Raw genomic sequence first — 19,772 nt, forward strand, 5'->3', positions numbered from 1 at the left:
TCTGAACCAAACATTTGATTTTTCTCTCACTAGGAAAACGTACTACATCATGAGGGTTCTTTTTTTATGTAGCAGTTTATATGCAAACTATTATTACACAGTAAGTGGCAAGTGGAAGTCTGTCCTTTTAAGCCAGCTGCATTTGTTTTGGGCTCCAGACGCTGTCCTGCTTGAGAGGCTGGTTCTGTATTCAGTCCACTGAAGTTGGGAGCAGATTCATAGAACACAGTCTATGAAATTGTGCCAATGGCCAGAATGATATTGGATGTTATCATGAATATACCTGACTGCCCCCCTGTGCTTTGAACTGGCAGTACAATTGGGAGAGCTAGCAGAGAGGTCTGCCCTGAGTGATTTGCACCCTGTTACGTTATTGCCAAATGTCGATGCGATTCATACGTGGTGTCTTTCTGGAAACGCAGTAAGTTATTGGACATCAGAATATTGATGCAAGATTTCAACTCTCTGTTCATCTGTATTTTTCAGCCATGGATGGAGTGCCTTTTATGATCTCAGATAAGTTTGCCTGCGCTCCTGAAGGGGTAAGTTACTGCCGTCGTTCTCTAGGGTAAAGCTCGCCCGCATGTGGAGGGCACTCACAAGGCACAGGCACCAGTTAAGTTTGTGGAACATAACTGGTGCATAGTCCTGGCGCTGCCCCTGCACAAGGGTGAATTTCACCAGAGCGACTGTAGATGCACCTGAGGATACTTTCCTTTGACGTGTGGGTGGCTGTTCAGATTGTTTCACCAAATCATTTCTAAAAGTAAATTCCTCTATTAGCTGAACCCTCGATCGCTGCCAGATAGAGGAGATCATGAGTAAATTCCTGGCTGCGTTGAGACTGTCTGTATATGTTTAAAAAAAAAAAAAAAGAGCAAATACCTGATTTTCCAAGTCTATCTTTTGTCCCTTCCCTGCATAGAGGTGGCCCTGTTCCTTCAGATCCCAGAAATTGAGTGCAATGCTAATGACACTGTGGCTACTGCAGACGCTCCCTGGGAGTTAGAGATATTGCAGGGTTCTTTTCATCCCTGTTCTTCATAACTCCGCAGAGAGCCATGCCAAGTTGCGGTGAGACCTTGCACAAGTGTGGTATGAGGCTGGTAAGGCACCTTCAAGCCCTCCCCAGGAGCAAAGGTGGCAGGGCTGCCATCGCCCATGAATACTTGATCGAACCAGCACGTTACTGTAATTTGTGTTTAAAAATGAGGGGTTTTCAGTTCTTTGGTGGGAGCCCTGGACGTTCCATTGTGGGTCTGGCCTGTTGCTGCTGAGCCAAAGTAAAATTGTTCCCAGCCTGCATCCACATCTTTGTTAGAACCAGCAGCTCAGCTTTCCCAGGACCTGACATGCTGGTCGCGGGGTCATAGAAATATTGCTCTGGGACTGCACTTACAGCTGAGAGTCCTGGGCGGTGCCTCCATTCCAATGAAACACAATATGCATCACTTACATCTTTCTGGAAGCTGCTTAATCTTGAAAAATGCTTGTGATTTTGCACGTGGAGTGCAAGTAACTTTAGCTGACCCAAGGTAGCTTGGTTGCCATGGCTACGCTGGCAGGATTCCAGTTTCTGTGGAGAGAGGCTGTGCTGTCCTGTTTACCAATTCCAGCCTAGAAAGTTGAGCGAGGTTGTTATGTCCTAATGATACAACAGCTGGACCTCCGCTGGGGTCCAGGCAATAGAAACGTGGCTAGAAAAACGTTTTTAGTATTCATGTTTCCCTCTGGTTTGAGAGATTATATATGCCAAAGTGTGGCAAGTGCAGCAGCAAGGCGAGGTTGCATTTCCATGTGCAGGATGCTGTCAGCTGAATTCTGAAGTGAACGTCGTGCTGGTGGTGAATTCAGGGTCTGCACTGACAGCCCTGTTGATTCGGCACCGGCAGTGACCGTGTTAACTTCTCACGCTGCCCTGCACTGCGGTTTCTAAACTCTGACCTGTGTCTGTTTCTGAAGGGAGAGGGCTCATGTCCTGTTCAGTCCAGAGTGTATCTGCTGCGATGGTCAGCAGGTGCTGGTTAGTTCCTAATGTGCTGGTGTGTTTTGTGAACACCTGTCCATAGGAATGGATTTCCTGGAGAGTCCCAAATAAGTGCCATTTAAGGACTTTGGAGTACTGCTTGCCTGGTACTAATTTAAGACTGTAATCTAGAGCTGAAAAGCTCCACGTTCCATTACAGTTCCCCTAATCCAGCCAGTACCTCAAACAATATCTCTTTAAAAATCAATGAACACGAAATTATAACTGAAAACACGGAACTGTCTTCTGTGTCTTGTTCTTCATGTCCTGCATCTGGTGTTGCATCTTTTTTGTTTTGTTTTGTGATTATAGAAACTCCAGGTAAAATGTGATGGTTTTGCAGCCACTGCTGTCTGGAAAGGATTGTGTGTACGTTGTTCATCCCTTCCACTCACGCTCCCAGAGAACTGGGATCCCCCTGCTGCTAGGAGAAATGCAGAGAGCGATTAGGCCATGCTAATCCTTCCTTAAGATTCCCGTGACACCATTGCCACCAGATGGTCAGCGTGGTCAGGCTTTTCCACAACTAATGCCTCTCCTGCTTATGTCCCCACTGCCATCTAAAATCCAGGGTGTGTTACACACAGTGGTGCAATAGCCGTTGTCAGGAAGACAGCGAAGGATTTACCAGTTTAAAATGACCCTGTCCAGAATGGCAAATAATCCTGGTTAGTTATAAGCAAGCATTGCAATCACTGCCCATAGTCCACCTGCCTCTGTGTTGGTGCGGTGTACTGGGGGAAAGGGTTTCACACACATTTATAGCTGGTGCCTCTGACTCTCCAGTGACAGAATGTATCTGCTGAATTATTCTGAAAACTAAATAGCATGTTTCCCGGGTCTTTGGGGTGTTTTGTTTTGTTTTTTTGTTTTTTTAGATGCAGCAAGTTGATCTCTTGGGCATCACAATCAAATCCCTGGCAGAAATTGAAAAGGAGGTAAGTGGCTCTGTGGGACTCTGAGCACAGGCACAGCCAAATCTGTGCTCGCGTAGCTGTAAGGTTCCCTCCCTTATGGAAAGAGTTTAGCTCGCTTTGCCAGGTCACTGCTGGTGGGTAAAATCAACATTAAGTTAAGCCAAACAGTAAACTCAAAATTACAAATGCCTTTTGTGATTTGTGCCAGAAGAAGCTTTAAGTGTTGAATCTAACAGCAAAATCTGCACCCTCCATTTAATTCCAGATGTCTCTTTTGTTTAACCTTTCTTTCTCGCTTATTAACAAACTACGTGTTTCCCCAAACAGGGCACTGTTTGTGTGAGATTGCCTCTTCCATTTCAGGAAGCAATTGAACTCAGTTAAGCAGTGTCAGGTAAACTGCTTCATAATTTTTCAGTTTGATGGTGAACGTAACTTGTCACCAGGAACAAATAGGCTGAGATTTTAGAGACTGTGAACCCTCCAAAAGAGAGAGAGGATCAAACCAGAGTAGTGTCCACCTCTGGTTTTGTGTAATTGCTGTTTTCCTAAGGCAGTGTTTGTGTGCACATGCGCTGTACCGCAGGATGGTAAGCCGTCAGCTGTTCAGAGGCAGCTTCCCTTTGAGAGGAATATTTGTCTTAAAAATGGAGCTGGTCGAACCATGTTCCTTTGGGATTCCCTTTTTGTGTTATCAGCTAACAGGTTCCTGTGCTGAAGGATGGCCGGAATGAGGGCAAAGTGAATCAATGTGGCACAGCAAAATTTCTGAACCTATCGTAGCCAACGCAGAAACACAGCTGACTAATCCTTTTGTCTTTGATTTGTAATATGTCATAAAAATGAAAGGAGTGTCACATGCAGATTATAGGTGACTTTACAACAAAACACAGTGGTTTATTACTCAAGTATTTTTATGGGAAGTTAGGAATTCTCATATTTATTTCCATAATAAGGAAGACTCTATTTATAAGCTAACAAATCTTCAGGAACAAGTTATTCAGATTTAAGGTGAATCCAGATTGTGAATAATTCCTTGCCCTGACACATAATAGGGTTTATCAGCCAGGCGAGCTGGCTGTGGAATATCTCAGAGTATCCCACGCGTCATTTCCCCCATGGAAATGTGTATCAGTGACAAGCCAGCTCAAATCCTAGAGCCTTGCTGTTCTGTACCATCAGTCACCTGCTCCTCCGGGGCACTTGCATACAGATAGCATATAAGATAATAGGTTAATGCATTTATTTTCCCTTTCTTACTGAGAAATGGCAGAGTGAGGGTATAGAGTAGTTTCCTGTCTGAGGGCATACATGGGGTATCTCTGGTGCACCGGGTCTGGTGCACAGGGTTTCACTGCATACCCTGAGTGAAAAGCAGAACAGCATCTAATTGTGTATCACAAAGACCACAGAAGGAAGGCCAGCTTGGTCCATGCAAAGCCTGACTAGTGTCGGGTGCTGCTGCTCCACCCGACGTGAACCTGACCTGTTAGCATCTGTTGCTAGGATCAGCACTGAGCACCAATGTTTTAGTTGGTAGGTTTTGTCTATCTTGCTAGAGTGGCAGATTAAGAAGATGTTAGATTTCAAAGTCAAGGTTTGAAGCCCAGCACCATGTGCAAGATCTTGGATGCGGGAGAGCCCTCCAGACATGGAAGCACTGCTCCAAAGAGTCATGGATTAAGAAGCCTTTTCAGTGTGCCACCCCCCAACCAGCTTATATGAGGGAACATGAGTGTCACTCTCATTTTGTGCTGCAGTGAAAGGGAGCCTTCCATCCCAAGATCCCCTTCTCCCATCACAGGCCACATGTGTTTCAGAGTAATGAAAAGTTTAATTATGCAGCCCATATTCCTTGATGAAGCATCTTGTCTGCATACAAAGAGATGTGCATATAAATATTGTGAATTTCTGTGTAGCTTTATTTCCCTTGCAAGCAATAGCTCCATTACAGCAAACCTGCTGGATTTCCAACCGCAGTAAGAGCATTTTCCCTGGAGCTGCATGCCACACAGAAATATTCCCAAAGAATTCCAGGAATGATTATTCATTTTATATAGTGGAATATGTCAACTGTACCAGCCGTTCTCCAGGCTGTGATAACAGCCTTCTCCTTTACATGAACAAACCAAACTTTCAGCTTTTTGGGGGCTAGAGACTCCCACCTGGATGAAGATGCCGTTGTGCTGGGCGTTGTAGAGACAGTCCCTGCCACAAGGAGTTTACACTCTAAACAGAGAAGACAAACCAAAGGGTGGGAGGGTCGCCTGCCAAAGAGAGGAGGAGCAACTTGTCCAAGGTCAGCCAGCAGGTCAGTGGCAAAGCCAGGGGTGGATCCAAATCTCCTGACACCCAGGAGAGTGTCCTAGTCACCAGAGCACAGTTTACTTCTTTTGTGGGGGCATTTATACATTCGGAAAAGACCCTGCTGTTCCCGCCTTCAGGTCCAGGAAGGGATTTTGTGCTTGTTTGTCATGCACCGCATGTGCCCCTGCATAGCGAGACCTGTGTAATGCATTGGTAACGAAATCCCCAGAAGGCGATGGTCTCAAGAAGTTAAACCATCTTCTGTACAGGTCAGAGTGACACCTACGGCCAGTGAAGAGGGCCCTCAACCCCGTTCACACCCAGAACACCACAGACCGTAGAGAGCAATTTATCAGACGGCTCAATATTGCCTTAAACCTCCATGCTGTAACATCGTTAACAATAAAGTGTGACCATTGGGCTCCCAGCTCTTTTCAGCGCAAACATTCGACAGAATGCACCACTCAGTTTTAACTTGGCATTTAGCTAAAAGTCTAGTGAGAGTCTAATTAGTAAAGTGAACATCTAATATTAATCATTCTCTTAAAATTGACAAGGAAGGCAGTTTATTTAACCACTTAATTGCTACAGTTTTTCATAGGCTGCTCTTTGCAAACATTTTAATGAAGAAGTTGTAAATCTACAAGAGTTTAAAATCTTAATTTTATACAGAAATATTTTTCCTTGTTCTCCTGTTTGTAGTCAATTCTCCAGAGTGTAGTCACATGAAATGTTCTTTAAATGAACATATTTGCTAACTGGCATGATTTCAGTTTTTAAAACATTGGTTCCAGCAATTAGGCATTTTTTTCTGTTCCCAAATGACTAGAGAAATTCGTCTTGATTATAATTGCTCTTAGCCACGCATATCTAATTTGTGTCTTTTTAAGTGTTAATTAGTAAACAGTTTGAGCTGACATCTTTATGTGTTTGTGTATTGAAAAATGAGGCTTATTGCTTATTTAGCTTGGGGCTGATAGTGCTGGCTGTGACATCACGACATTGAGGTAAAATTAATGAAGACATGTTTGCCGATTAAAAAGCTTTCGTGGAGAAGACAACTTCTTGACACATCCTCCCTTGCACAGATTCCATATGCACCTGGGAGCTGCGTGCCATAGATCACTTTCTTTATAAGGTGAATAAGGCAGGAGTTCCTTATGGTTTTGGCACCTAAATACCCATTTCTCAGTTGCCAAGGCAGCAAATTTCCTTAGCCCCGTATTGTCTGTGTTCACTTTTCTTTTTTTCAACTGCCTTTTGTAAAGGTTAACTTTAAAGAATCGCAGGTTTTGTCACAAAGTAATTTGTGGTCATGTAGCTCCATCTAGTGATGTAACATTTTATTGCAGCTAGAAAATAACTTAGCTTGCCACTTCTGTGATCAGCAGTAAATATTTATAAGATGGTGGCACCCAAAAATTCCTGTTGGAACTGGAGCCCAATAGTGCTGGATATGATACAAGCATAGAAAAGAGACCATCCCTACCTGAAGCCTACATGATTATTTCTTTATCTAAAGGACACCAGATGCTACCCAGAAGAAGAGTCCCTGCCTAGAAGAGCTTACAGTCCAGATGAAAATAAGTTACTGTACAGAATCAGTCATCTAGATGTGATGGCAAAAATGTGTTTTCATTTGTGTGGCTTTAGGTGTCAGAGAAACAGGGTGATCTAGTGGGCAGAACACTGGACTGGGAGTCCGGGGACCTGGGTTCTAGTCCTGACTTTGTTCCTGGCCTGATGAGTGGCCGTGGGCCAGTCATGTCCCCTCTCTGTGCCCGGTTTCCTGTCTGTAAAATGGGGATAATGACACCGCCCTCTTACATTCAGTGCTACGAGATCCCCTGATAGAAGCGCCTTTGTCAGAGGTAGGGCGGTGTGATATTCAAGGTCTAGAAAACATGACCTATGAGGAAAGATTAAAAAGGGGAAGGCTGAGAGGGGACATAAGTTTTTAGGTACACAAAAGGTTGTTACAAGGAGGAGAGAGAAAAATTGTTCTGAATAACCTCTGTGAACAGGACAAGAAGCAATGGGCTTAAATTGCAACAAGGGAGGTTTAGGTTGGACATTAGGAAAAGCTTCCTAACTGCCAGGGTGGTTAAGCACTGGAATAAATTGCCTAGGGAGGTTGTGGAATCTCCGGCATTGGAGATTTTTAAGCACAGGTTAGAGAAACACCTGTCAGGGATGGTCTAGATAATACTTAGTCCTGCCAAGAGTGCAGGGGACTGGACTAGATGACCTCTTGAGGTCCCTCCCCATCCTATGATTCTGTTCTGCCCTCAGAGGTGGCTTTAGCATGGCGAAGGCTGTTCACACTCAGACCCTTCCAGCACCGGCCCTAGGCCAGTGGAGCCACGGGGTGCTCCTGAGCTCTGCTGCACGCTGCATGATTTAACAGAAATCACTGATTTGCCGGGGAGTCCATGCCCAGCGTGTGGGCCCATTCGTCCCAGGCTCCAGCCAGCTGAGCCCCTGGGCTTCAGAGCTCCTGCACACAGGCATTGTCCTCCCATGTCGGTCCTCGGCTGGCTCGGCTCCCTGTGCCTGGAGGCGCTGACCCTGGGCAGTGCAGCTGCTAGCTCGTTGGCAAGGCCGGTGATGGCATCGTTGCCAAGGGGATGTTAACTGCCCCCCTCTCCAGCAGCACGGGCCCATACTGGTGTACAAGAGACCTCTCTAGATTGGGCAGGCCATGGACAAGCAGGGGAGGAGATTTGAGTATCCCTTGCCTTTTGACCCATGACCAGTGTCCTTTTAGCACCAGGCCCTGAGCTGGTAGCTCTAGATAGAAAGAGCCATCTCCATCCCTTCCCCCATGCTAGGAACACCTGCCTCTCCAACAAGTACAACTAGAAATGAGTCTAGGTACCTATGGATCCTCCCTGTCCCTTCGCCCCCTTAGCAGGCCCCCAGTGTCTCCAGGTTGGGTCCTCCCCCCAGTGGCTTGGAGAGGGGGGTACTTGTGGCCGGTTGCCCCAGTTCTGAGCACTCCTTGTCAGTGGGGTCTCTGCCAAGAGGGCAGGCCGTATATCTGCCTTTATGACCCATGAGTGAGGGCCAAGAGGAAGGGGCATGGAGTCATCCCGTGGGATTGATGCAGTGGGTTCAGTAGAGCTGGGCCAGTCCCCAGCTCTGTGCATGCCCAGCTGTACAAACCCGGGAACGCCCCCACCCACACAGCGATAAGCAGCACGACTGAGCTCTGAGACCGTGGACTAGACAAACCAAGCCCTTCACGCAGCATGAGCATAGGTCGAGAGCGAACCCTGTGCTTAGGTGCTTTCCCGAATGGGCCCGTCCTGCTGTCCGCATGTTCACGAACGACCTGTTGTGTGTGTAAAGGCGAGTGGCTCCCCTGCACAGACACCACAGGGATGTCGATGCAGGGCTGCAGTTAGAACTGGGCAGCTGTCCCCACCCAGCGTCCAGGCAGAGCTGCTTCCACGCACATTTTAATTTGCTTCATATGAGTTTGGCCCTTTCGTGCTGGCTTCCTCCAGATATCCCAGTGAAGGAGTCGATTGGCTCGAGTGCCTGTGGAAACAGCCCTACGCTGAATGGTTGGGTTTTATCCTGACAGGGCCTGTGTGCTCGGCACTGTACAGACGCAGGGCAAGAGACGGTTCCTTTGGTGGGTTCAGACTGGAAAGCTGGTTTTTAGATGGATGCTAATCCCACTGGGGGACAGAAGCCCAGTGTGAGCTCTGTCCTGTCACGGGGAGGAGCCATGCACACGAGATACAAAGAACTAGCTGCAGACAGTACCTGGCAAATACTTGGACTGAGGGGAAATTCCCATGTGAGCATAAACTGGCTGACGGTGTGTGACCAAAGAGGGTCTAACTCATTCGGCTTGCACCATGCGCTGTGGGTTACTGACTGAGTACTGCTGGCAGCCGGACACCGGGGAGAAGTAGTGTTGTGGGTATGAAGGTTTAGGGCCTTTCCCAAGTTTAGCCCCTCTGCTGGATCATGCTGTGAGTCTCCTGCCCTCAGATACGCATCCTGCCCGTCATGAGGCACGTGCACAGGGCTGGTTCATTACCAGAGGCTGGGCCCATCACGTTTTCCAGGCCCCATCACCACGGCACCGTGTCCCACACTGGTTCCACGTCTGCGTTTGCCAGAGGCAAGGCCAGCAGCCCATGGACCCAGTGCATTGTCTTCCCGGGGGGGTGCTGCCGGCACAGCCCTCCCAGAGTCACTCAGAGGGGCTGTCTCAGGGAAGGGGGAGCCGCTGTCCATGCAGGCTCCCTGCTGTCGTTCTGAGCTGGGGGCCTGAAAGGCATAATCCGACCGGAAACGTGCCCAGAACCAGGCGTGAGGAACTGAGCTGCAGTTTTGTGGTTTCAGTGACCGTTATCCCTGCGTGTCCTGAGGGGCTGTGGTGCTTCCTGAGCTGAGCTCACCCTCCAGTGTCGCAGCAGGAAGAAGACCTTTAAAGAGTGGGGTAAAAGCCACTTTTAACTGCCAGACCTCAATCGACCATGTCAGTGCCCTCCGCTCTGCTACAAGGCTGTTACTAGCCAGGCCGAAGGGCTTTCGCTGGCATGCTGGTGAACTAGCTGTGTGCTTCGCATGTGACCGTCACATGTACTAGCCAGGGCCGAGGTTATTTTACTGAGCAGTGATAGTGAGGGTTCAGTTTAAATGATTCAGTATTTCCTCCTTCAATATGTTTCTTGGCCGCAGTAGAGGGACTGCTTAAGCTGTGTAACTAGGTGCCTGGGGCAAAGGGGGGTGTTTGCTCTGGACTAGGAGGTCTGGAATGGCTTCTTCATCATCCGCCTGTTCGGTTACTTTGGAGACGAGGGTATGAACGACCCTAGTGACCAGAGCTAGGGCCAGGGGAACGGAGTTGGGACTCCCGGGTTCTAGTCCTAACTGCCAGTAGGGTAAGTCATTTAATCACTGTGTGCTGTGTTTTTCCTGTGTGTCCAGCTGGCATGATCGTTCTTAAGCCACTTAACTAATTGTAATTGCCTGGGGATCCTGGGCTGAAAGATGCCACAGAACAGCAAAATATTTCAGTGTTGATGAGAGAGCACGTGCTCAGTGGATTGGATTGGAAGTGTCTGAGCCACGATTTGCCACAAGATGGCTCTGCTACCATGCACTTACAGCTCTTCTCAGTGAAAACCTCCAAGCACTAATGGTCAGGCCTAGGGCATTTCCTGGGGATTAATGCTGGCTGGGAGGAGCTGATGGCCAGAGGTTCACTGGAGGATCCCAGTCAGCCATAAATCCTCAGGAAAAGCCCTGGGCTGTGGCTGTTATTGCTGTTCGAAGATGGATTTCTGGCAGGGAAGCGCAGTGTCCTTTGGTCTGTGCAGGCAGGGCATCTCTGGAGTCAAGTGCCCTGGAGACAAGCCAGCCGGCCAGGCCGAATCCTGCTGACAGTCACACTGGGTGTCGGAGCGAATCACTGCCCCGGAAAGGCCTCTGGAGCTGACGTTGGAAAGCGGCTCTTTGCTGGATAGCCTGAGTTCTGCCGCGCCCAGCTGAGGTCGGTCCTGTTCTCAGGGAAATCGATGGCAAAGCTCTCCAGGGCCCCCCTGCCCAGAAGTGTGCTGGCTTCATGTGAGGTTTGATTTTCCACATGGACACTCTTTTGTTCCGGCTTAAATCCGGTTTATTTCTGTTTATTGTAAATCGATTAGGAACAAGTTTAAACTAAACTGAAATAATGAAACAAGAGCATCTACTTGCATCATGGTGAAACAAGAGCATCTACTTGCAGGGTTGCACCATCTAACTAAACCAGTTTAATTAAACTGATGCAAGTTTGTGTACCCACTCCCTGAGAGGAGAAATATTTCTCCCAGCTGCTTCATGTGATAGATAATATGTTCCAATTTATCTCAGCACAAGGAGCTACTTAATCTGGAGGAAGGAATTCCCTGCATTCCCACTTACAGTGTTCCTGCTGGTTCCACTGGCCACACCAGCATCACTCTGGGAGCTTGGCTATGGACCAGTGCTTGGAAATGCTAAAGAGCATTTGTTCCCACTAACTGAGAGTTGCTTTTCCATTTATTCCTTAGCACAGATCTGGATTATAATTCAACACTTTAAACAAAAATGAGTTTTTGGAGGAAAAGCGAAAGAATCAGCAGGGCTTGGGGGACACCCCTGCTTTCTCTCCATGAATGTTGTGCAACGTATTGAGCTGGCAGCAGATAGCATTGCCACAGACTTAAAGGGCTGGTTTGTGGTGGAAGGGGCAGCAAGTGTGACCCTTTGCAGCATCCTATAGTGGCCTCCTCTGGCCAGTGCACTGGGCAGCACTGGTGGGAGCAGGGCTGTCGGCAGGCTGGGGAGAGCTCTGTGCAAGAACGCAGAGGGGCTTGTGGGCGTGCATGGAGACAAGGGGCACGTTGCTCACCCAGGTACAATGTGTTGCCCTGCCTTAACAGCTCTGAGTGCTGCGCCAGGGAGCAGGGCGTGCCCCATTTTGCCCTCCACCAGGTGGCGAGAAGGCTGGGTCTGAGACCAGAGCTTGCATGCTGCTCTCTGCATCTAGTGCTAGTGATGCAGCTTTAGCCTGCTCCCTCGCATCGTCGTCACTCCTGTGTTGGTCTCTCTCTCTTTGTTTTGCTCTCTAGTATGACTACAGCTTCAGGACAGAGCAAAGCGCTGCTGCCCGGCTGCCCCCCAGCCCCACTAGATGTCAGCAGATGCCACAGTCCTGAGGAGCGAGGGAGGCCGGCTCCCCGGAGATGCGGCGCATGCGCCCAGATACTACTGATGGGAGGCGAGCCCTGATGAGCAGTGTCACTGGAACCCTTCTCGGCAGACAGGACACTTTTCTAATGACTTGCCTTCCTTCCTGCGCTCTCCCTGATCATTTTGTACATGTTGTTTCTGAGGTTTGGACTGTGTTAACCCTTTCTGCCAGGCACCCTCACCCCTTAGCCCTGCTGGGACAATTCCTGGTCAGGAGTCCCTTAGTTAGAGCCTGGCAGATGGCTTCCGCAGTTCTCCCTGCTTTATAGCACCTGCTGCAGCATGCTCACTTCCATACAGATCTGAAGTGAAATGTTGCACGCCATGAACCCAGCTCATGGGAATCTGGAGAGATTCCTAGCAATGAGCCCTGCTAGGGATAGAGCATTTGGGGAAATGAGACTAAAGATACAGCCAGTTAGTCAACAAATCACAAAATGCACCAGCTTAAATTGGGAACTGAGGTGCAGCGGGATAAACTGCCCCAGCTGCCCTGCTCAGTACAGCAGCGTTCTCTGGTTTGTGCAAGGTCACAAAACCATCAGGTCAGCAGTCCAGGGGTGTCCTTTGATTAGCAAGCTAACCCTGAGTTATGGTAAACCCTTCATCTGCTTCTCCAAGTCAAGACTGCCCTCAGCTCACTTGTGGCCAGGATACACCTGAGACCTTAATGGTTTTTGTTACTTTCAGCTCATGTAGCCAGGGTCGCTCGCTCAGTTCCACTTAGGGCTCTCTCCCAAGTTGCTGGCAAAGTGCAGTAGCTCAAAGAGCACAGGGATCTCAGTGGCACCTCTCCCTGGCACAAAGAGGCTGCATGTCCATTGCCTGGAAGTAGAGGATCGTGGCAAATGTTGCATAGCTCTCTCTGGCCTATGGAGAGCCAGCGAGACCTCTGCAAGGCCATCCTGACTTCTCCCAGCCACCTGAAAGCTTTGCCATGGCTTTGGCATAAAGCGGCACTGGAACCTGCCAGTTACTTTGGCAGTTGTCAAACATTTGCCCCTGCTGGCTGCTAAAAGGAAAGAGATTTGTGCACCCCGTCCCTGCACACTGCTGCACTCAGGGAGGGAAATGCTAAAACCTGACCATGTCGGACAAGGCTGAGATAGTTCCACTGGGCAAGTGCATGATGCATTAAACCCTGACCTCAGCATGCTTATAAGTGGTGTCCCTGACTCACTCCTGAGTCAAACGCATGTCTTGGTGAAGTCTGTTGCTGTAATAAGTTCTTTAGAAGCATTCATCTTAGCTCTGTGCTGCTTTTCAAGTCTGCTGTGGAACAAAACTACGTTACAGCAGCGAAATGGCATTTTTTAAAAGTAAGTGTTAGTGTGCATCTTCTTGTATTGTAGAAGACAGGTTGTCTAACCCTATTAAAATGCAATTGCCATAGTAACAAATACTGGTATTGTAGCTCTGGGTTTGGGTTATTCGGACCCGCTTTGCACTGCTTTTGACTTTCCTGAGTTCTCTAGTCTAACAGAGTGTTGACTAATAGTAGGTTTTGTACTGTTGGTTTGTGTATTTTGTATTTGTACATATGTAAAATATTTCTTGTCCAATGATCCATTTCTGGTTTCAAAGCACTGTACTGTGTTGCTGGGGGGAAATAGGTGCAAAACACCATAGCATTCTGGGTAGAACCTGATTCCAGGTCTCTGCTTTGACTCTCCAGACCAGTCGCTCTTTTACTAACTGCCTCTTAGAGACCAGCTCTATTGCTGGAAGAATGGGAGTATATGGTTATAAAAGGGTCAGGTCTGAGCACAAGAATTGAGGCCTGTAATATTTGGCATCAGCTGGTATAGGCCTGGGTGACTCCCAGAAGGTGCTCCTTTCTTTTAGGGTTCCAAAGTGGCTTTTAGTTCTTATTTTCTGCTGCAGGAAAGCAAAGCCAGCCTTTACTGCCAAGCTTTACAGAGGCTAGATTGATGGTGCTGACATCAACCAATGAACATATCACGGAAGCTAGCGCAGTCAGCCTGGTCATTCTGCTCAGGTTCACTTGAAGTTCAAATTCACTCCACGCTGTAGTCATTTGTCCATCCCATCCATCTCTCTTGTGTTTTCTGCCTTTCAGCTGTCTGTAATTTGTCCTGTAGTTCATTGTAGATCAATTTGTAGCTCCCTCCTTGGCTGAGGGCAGCTTTGTGGACATAGTAACAGGTAGATCAAGGTTTTCTGCAACATTGGTCCTAGCGTAAGGATGAAAGTTAGTGTCACAGAGCTGCCCCTCCCCACACACTGAAGCTGGAGAATTGGGAGCTTGTGATTTAACACCAGGGTAGCTAGTGCGTGGTCCAGAGTTATGCCATGTAGATCTACCAGATGAAGGTGGAGTGTCTCCCGTGGGAGCTGACATCTCAATGGACAGCTTCTCCTCATTCCAGGAGAGGCCAGACCCAGCTGCTCCGTTGTAGACACATTTCAGTGGGCAGCACAGGCTGCTGAGAACAGGCCAGTGCCCCGTTGGTTGGATAGAGCTTGGGTACTCCTGCTCTAAATCAGAGCTAAGCCAATATCTGTGGTTCTCAAACACCGATCCATCCTGGGGGCCACCGATCATATTCTTGGCACCCTGAGGAATGTCTGTCAGAGGCTGCCGCATTCGGCTCAGCAGACTGAGCTGTGGAAACCATCCAGCTCTGGTGCAGCTCAAATGTTGGGACAGCTTTTTAAAACCGATCTGGAGCTTTGCCGCCTTATTTGTGGGAGTAGCTTAAAGTGCATCAGTAGCTCTTCGCTCTCGGAAACTAGAGTCGATGCTATAAGCTCCTTCGCAACAGTGACAGTGCATTTTCCCTCAGCACCTTCTGAGAGACCATACACCCAGCTTTACCTGCACGACACATGCCAAACACTGGATCGCTCCAGGTGTTGACAGGCTGTCTACCTGGGACAAGGATTTGTTCAGTGTAGGCTTCCTCCTCCCCGCCCTCTCCCAGTCCTTGCAGAGCTGTTTCAGGGATGCCTCTGCAAAGGAAAGCTGAAAATGAACACTTGACCTTCACATTTGTGCTTTTGCAGTTTGCCAGTGACACATCAGAGATTTTCTGTGCCATAGGCTGGGCCAGCGCAGCTGCAGACCTGCACAAGTGTGTAGGGCAAGTGGGGTTTGTTGGGTCAGGATCCATGGACGGTTGGTCAGAACCTCTTGTGCATTCTCAGGCCTGCTCGAATGGCTGTGAGTATTTCCTTAGACAAGAGGACTGAGAGTGCAATGCAGGGAACAGTCTAAGCAGATTGACAGTAGTGCAAGTGATTTCCTTTGGAACTCATGAGCTATGGGGCACTTTGCCCCCTCTGTCTCTGCAGGCATCACATCAGTATTTCAATAGGCAGGTTTAATTACTGAACAGTAATTTTCTTATTCAAAATAACTCCATGCAGGGCTGGCCCTGGTTCCTAGTGGTTGCTGCTCTCCACTGGCAAGTGGATTTCCCATTACGTGTTTTACTCCCCACACAAGGTGTGAGTTCTCCAGCATTGGCCCGCACAGTCCCAGAGGAGGGAGTGTGTCTGCTGCTCTGCACTGAGCCCTGAGATTGAGGTAGGAGTGGCTGCAGAGGGGTCATGATCAGGCCTCCTTGACAGAGGGTATGGGGGTGAGTGGATGTAAAACAGAAGGGCTGGTTCCTCCTACCTGTAATGAGTGTGTCTTGGTCAGCCCACATCTGTCCCCAGAGCAAGCTGAGGAGTGTGCAGCATCCACTTGGAAGAAGAAGAAATTACTTTGCCAAATAATCATGAAATCTCCTGACACTGCTCATGAGATGGTGTTGGGAAAGTCAGGGCTTGCTTACAGTCAGATGAATTATTAACAGTGATGCACTGCCCTGGGATTTCCCAGGGTGATGATCCCCTAGCAAAGGCCAGAACTGCAGTAATGTGTGCCGGTAGCTCCTGGGCCAGTCAGGTAACTAGATTGTGAAATCCCATGTAGTAGTAATAGAGAGGGAAGGATTTATTCCCCGTGATGTAGCCTGTGAACATTGTGATAAATGCCAGTGTGGTTAATTAGCTGATACGTTCCCTCATCACATAGCCATATTCATGTGGGATGAGACCGTTCCTAACCCTCCTTCCATTGCTGCGTCACTTGCCCGGAGTTCACTCTGACCAGGTGCTTTGTAGGGACAGTCCGTTGTGACCCCGCTGTGCTAGTTAGAGATCAGTATTCTGTGGTGCTGAGTTTATTTGGGTTTTTCACCAGTCTTCTAATTTCTCAAAACCAAAACTGTCAAAGACAGAAGAGGCCGAGCTGGTCTCAGTGGACTCGGGCACAGCACTTCACAGTTTTTAGGCTTGTTAGCGGAGCCTCGGAGATCCCATGACCCGCCACCACCCCTGTATCTCCAAAGGGGTGTGTAGCGTGAGAGAGGTAGGGTTGGGGGTGGCTGGCAAAAGCCATTTCTCAGCCGCTTTCCCCCAAGCAACCTTTGTCTCCCTCTGCCTTTCCTCCCTTCTGCCCCACGCTCCCCTCACCTTTCCTTCTTCCCAGGCCTCACCTGGCCTGCACCTTCACACTCCACTTTTTGTGAATTAAATTTCCATACAAATTGCTTAAGGAACTGGATATTCTGCTGATCCCAAGTGGCAGCACCCCATGGAAGGGGAGCTGTGGCCTGTTTTGTCCATCCCACATATCTGCTCGCCTCAGTCATGGGGCGTGCTTTTCACCAGCATTCAGCAGCAAGATCCTGTCTGCCGGGCTCAGCGTGGGCCAGGGGCAGCCATCTTGCTAGGAAGCAACATAATGGATGGGAGCCAGGGATAGAGACGGCTTAGAACTGAGCTCCAAGCTTTTCTATGATGGGGTTAAACCATCTGAAGAACAGCAGTGAGGTTTGGTATTTAAAATGATTTTTTTTTATAACTTCAAAGCCATTGTTGAATCTAATAGAACTAGATTTGTGGCCCCTTTCCCTGAGCTCCCAAGAGCTGAGAGCAAACAGCTCCATAAGATGGCTGCCTCCTGCACTCGGCTTTACCCTTTTTTTAAAAAGTGCAACGGCCTTGGAGTGAGAGGAGCTTTGCTGGTGGATTCTCACCTCCTGGAGCTGAGCAGAATAACTCCAGCTTTCCACAGGATGAGACAGGCCTTGTCCCTGACACTGACTCCTACAGGATTTATGGTCCCCATTATGAGTTTCACATTATGCATTTAGGGCAGAATCGACCCTTTGCTGAGGGCCAGCAGTAGGCCTACATGTCCTCCAAATAGCTTAAGTGGGACATAAGTGGTGCCTAAGTCTTCTCTGGATCTTCTGCATAGGGCTGAATTCCGCCCATCACAAAGGGTTTGTTCATATCATTGCATTAACTATTACCTCAGCCTTTGAGCCTTAAAGAACTACTTTAAGGTAAAGCTCTCTCTGCGGCAATGAAGAGAGAGGATAACAAGACACACTTCAGCACTGGTAATTCTGAGCCATAAAAGTCAGACATGGTTGTCAATAGAGGAAGTGCAGTGCTGCTCAGTTTTGTCTGTTCATTTGGTACAGGGAAACCAAACTGGTTGAAGCTTTCCGGGTTGTTTGTTGTGAAACGAATTCCTAACAGCAACAATTTTAACTGTCGTGTCATAGAAATGGAAAAGAAAAACCTTTTATGCAGTTGTGAAATGTTTTTAAGATGCTGCATTTTTGTTGGGCTATTGGAAGTGAATTTACTGTGCATTAATCCGAAGAATGTTCTGACTTTTTATATTTATTTTAGATCACCCTCCTGTATTTTACGAAGGGAAGTTTCATTGTGTGATAACGTAGTCTGTATTCTTAATATAATTTGCTAAATAAAAGTTTGTTTTAACTGGTTCGCTCTCCCTGATGTTTTGGTTTTTTTTTAAATATGAAGTTTAAGAAACTTAACACACCCTTAGAATCAGAGGTGCGTGTGGCACGACTCTGGCCTGGAAGAACCAACCTGAAGCGTGAGAAGGCGTCATCAAGCTCCATGAAGATCCAGTGACCGTCAGCCTGCTGCAGAGGTAGGACACAGAACCATCTGTGGTATGTTGATTTCAGTGATGAGGACATCTTAGGCCATCTGAACTGAACGTAGCTCCTCTTTCCCACTCCAAAAAGCTGTCAGATAATAAAGACTTTAGGTCACAAATGATTTGAGTGCATTTGGGCCAGTGCCCTAAAAGTGAGAGGCTCCTAGTGCTGCAGCTGCTGGCAGTTGGCCTCTTCTAACTATCAAGGTGGACAGGTTGAGCCAAACCACTTCTCTGCCTCCACTCCATCGGTCTCATCGCTCTTCACATCAGAGTCCAGATCTGAATGCTCTGAAAATAGTTGAGAGAAACCAAGGAGAGCAGTGAAGTGAATTTACACTTACTCTGAACTGAACCACTGTGTAAATTCCTTGGCACTGCTCCATGGAGTTGCCTTTATCATTTCTTGATGAGATTCAAGGTGGGTTGATAAAGGCAGTAGTGTTGATGTAAAATACTTCTGTAAGGCATTGACACCACACAACATTTTGATAAACCAGAATTATACCAAATCAACATGGCACCTTATAAGTAGGGCCCTACCAAATTCATGGCTGTGAAAAACGCGTCACAGACCGTGAAATCTGGTCTTCCCCGGTGAAATCTGGTCTTTTGTGTGCTTTTACCCTAGACGATACAGATATCACGGGAGAGACCAGTGTTTCTCAAACTGGGGGTCCCAACTCAAAAGGGCACTGCGGGGGGGGGGGGGGGGGGGTTGCAAGGTTATTGTAGGGGGGTCAGGGTATTGCCATTCTTTCTTCTGTGCTGCTGCTGGGGCATCACCGGCAGAGCTGGGCCCTCGGCCAGCAGCCGCCGCTCTCCGGCTGCTGAGCTCTACACTGATAGCAGCCGACAACTACTGCTACCAGTTACTCCTTGAGCTCGATGGCAGAGGCTTGTGCTGTGGATCTAAAGGTCCCCACCCCGCTGACGACCCATGTGGGGTCAGTATGGTTCTGCAGGATGGAATTTCTCGGTTTTTTTCAATTTGCTTTTTTTTTTTAAACCTTAGAAATTGCACCCCAAAAAACTGTCAAAGTTGAAAAATCAAACACTCAAAAGTTGGGAAAAGTCAGAGTTTAGGGATTCTGTGGAAAAACAGTGAATCACATGAATCTTCTACATATTTCCTGTCACTGGGCATGTCCCAGATGTATTTAGCTGTGACTGTGTTGGGTGAGTATTTCCAGTGCATAGTCTCTTCATTAATTACAAAGTTTAGCGACCTCAAAGTCCTTGTAATTAAAAACTGTATTATAAAGAAAAGGAGTACTTGTGGCACCTTAGAGACTAACCAATTTATTTGAGCATGAGCTTTCGTGAGCTACTGCTCACTTCATCGGATGACGAAATGAAGTGAGCTGTAGCTCACGAAAGCTCATGCTCAAATAAATTGGTTAGTCTCTAAGGTGCCACAAGTACTCCTTTTCTTTTTGCGAATACAGACTAACACGGCTGTTACTCTGAAACCTGTATTATAAAGCATACCCAAAAGGGGGCCAAATTAAGGTTGCACAGGCAAGCTTAAAAGTTTTCCAAACTTTTCCAAACTTTTCAGGGCTTGGCTTTGCAATCGAAACAATCTTCTAACGCAGCGGCTCTGTCACTGTGGGTGTGGGTATGTTATCCATCCCTCGCTCCTGTACTGAAACCCTTCGTTGTATCCAGAGCTCCAGGATTATCATAGAATCATAGAATATCAGGGTTGGAAGGGACCTCAGGAGGTCATCTAGTCTAACCCCCTGCTCAAAAGCAGGACCCATCCCCAATTAAATCATCCCAGCCA

General features: G+C 47.9%; 1 protein-coding gene across 5 annotated transcripts in view; it reads left to right on the top strand.

Moving 5' to 3' along the window:
- The window catches only part of MVB12B (multivesicular body subunit 12B), a 100,380-nt gene extending 82,607 nt beyond the window's left edge, over positions 1–17,773 (top strand). For all 5 annotated transcript variants that reach the window (XM_084650318.1, XM_084650319.1, XM_084650316.1 and 2 more), the window contains exons 8-10: positions 487–542; positions 2,905–2,964; positions 11,865–17,773. In XM_084650318.1, coding sequence (XP_084506444.1) covers positions 487–542; positions 2,905–2,964; positions 11,865–11,951 — 203 coding nt within the window. In that variant the 3' untranslated portion in view covers positions 11,952–17,773. The remainder of the gene's footprint in view (positions 1–486; positions 543–2,904; positions 2,965–11,864) is intronic.
- The last annotated feature ends 1,999 nt before the right edge of the window (positions 17,774–19,772 follow it).

Source organism: Lepidochelys olivacea, assembly GCF_965140295.1.
Source record: "Lepidochelys olivacea isolate rLepOli2 genome assembly, chromosome: 16".
Classification (NCBI taxonomy): Eukaryota; Metazoa; Chordata; order Testudines; family Cheloniidae; genus Lepidochelys; species Lepidochelys olivacea.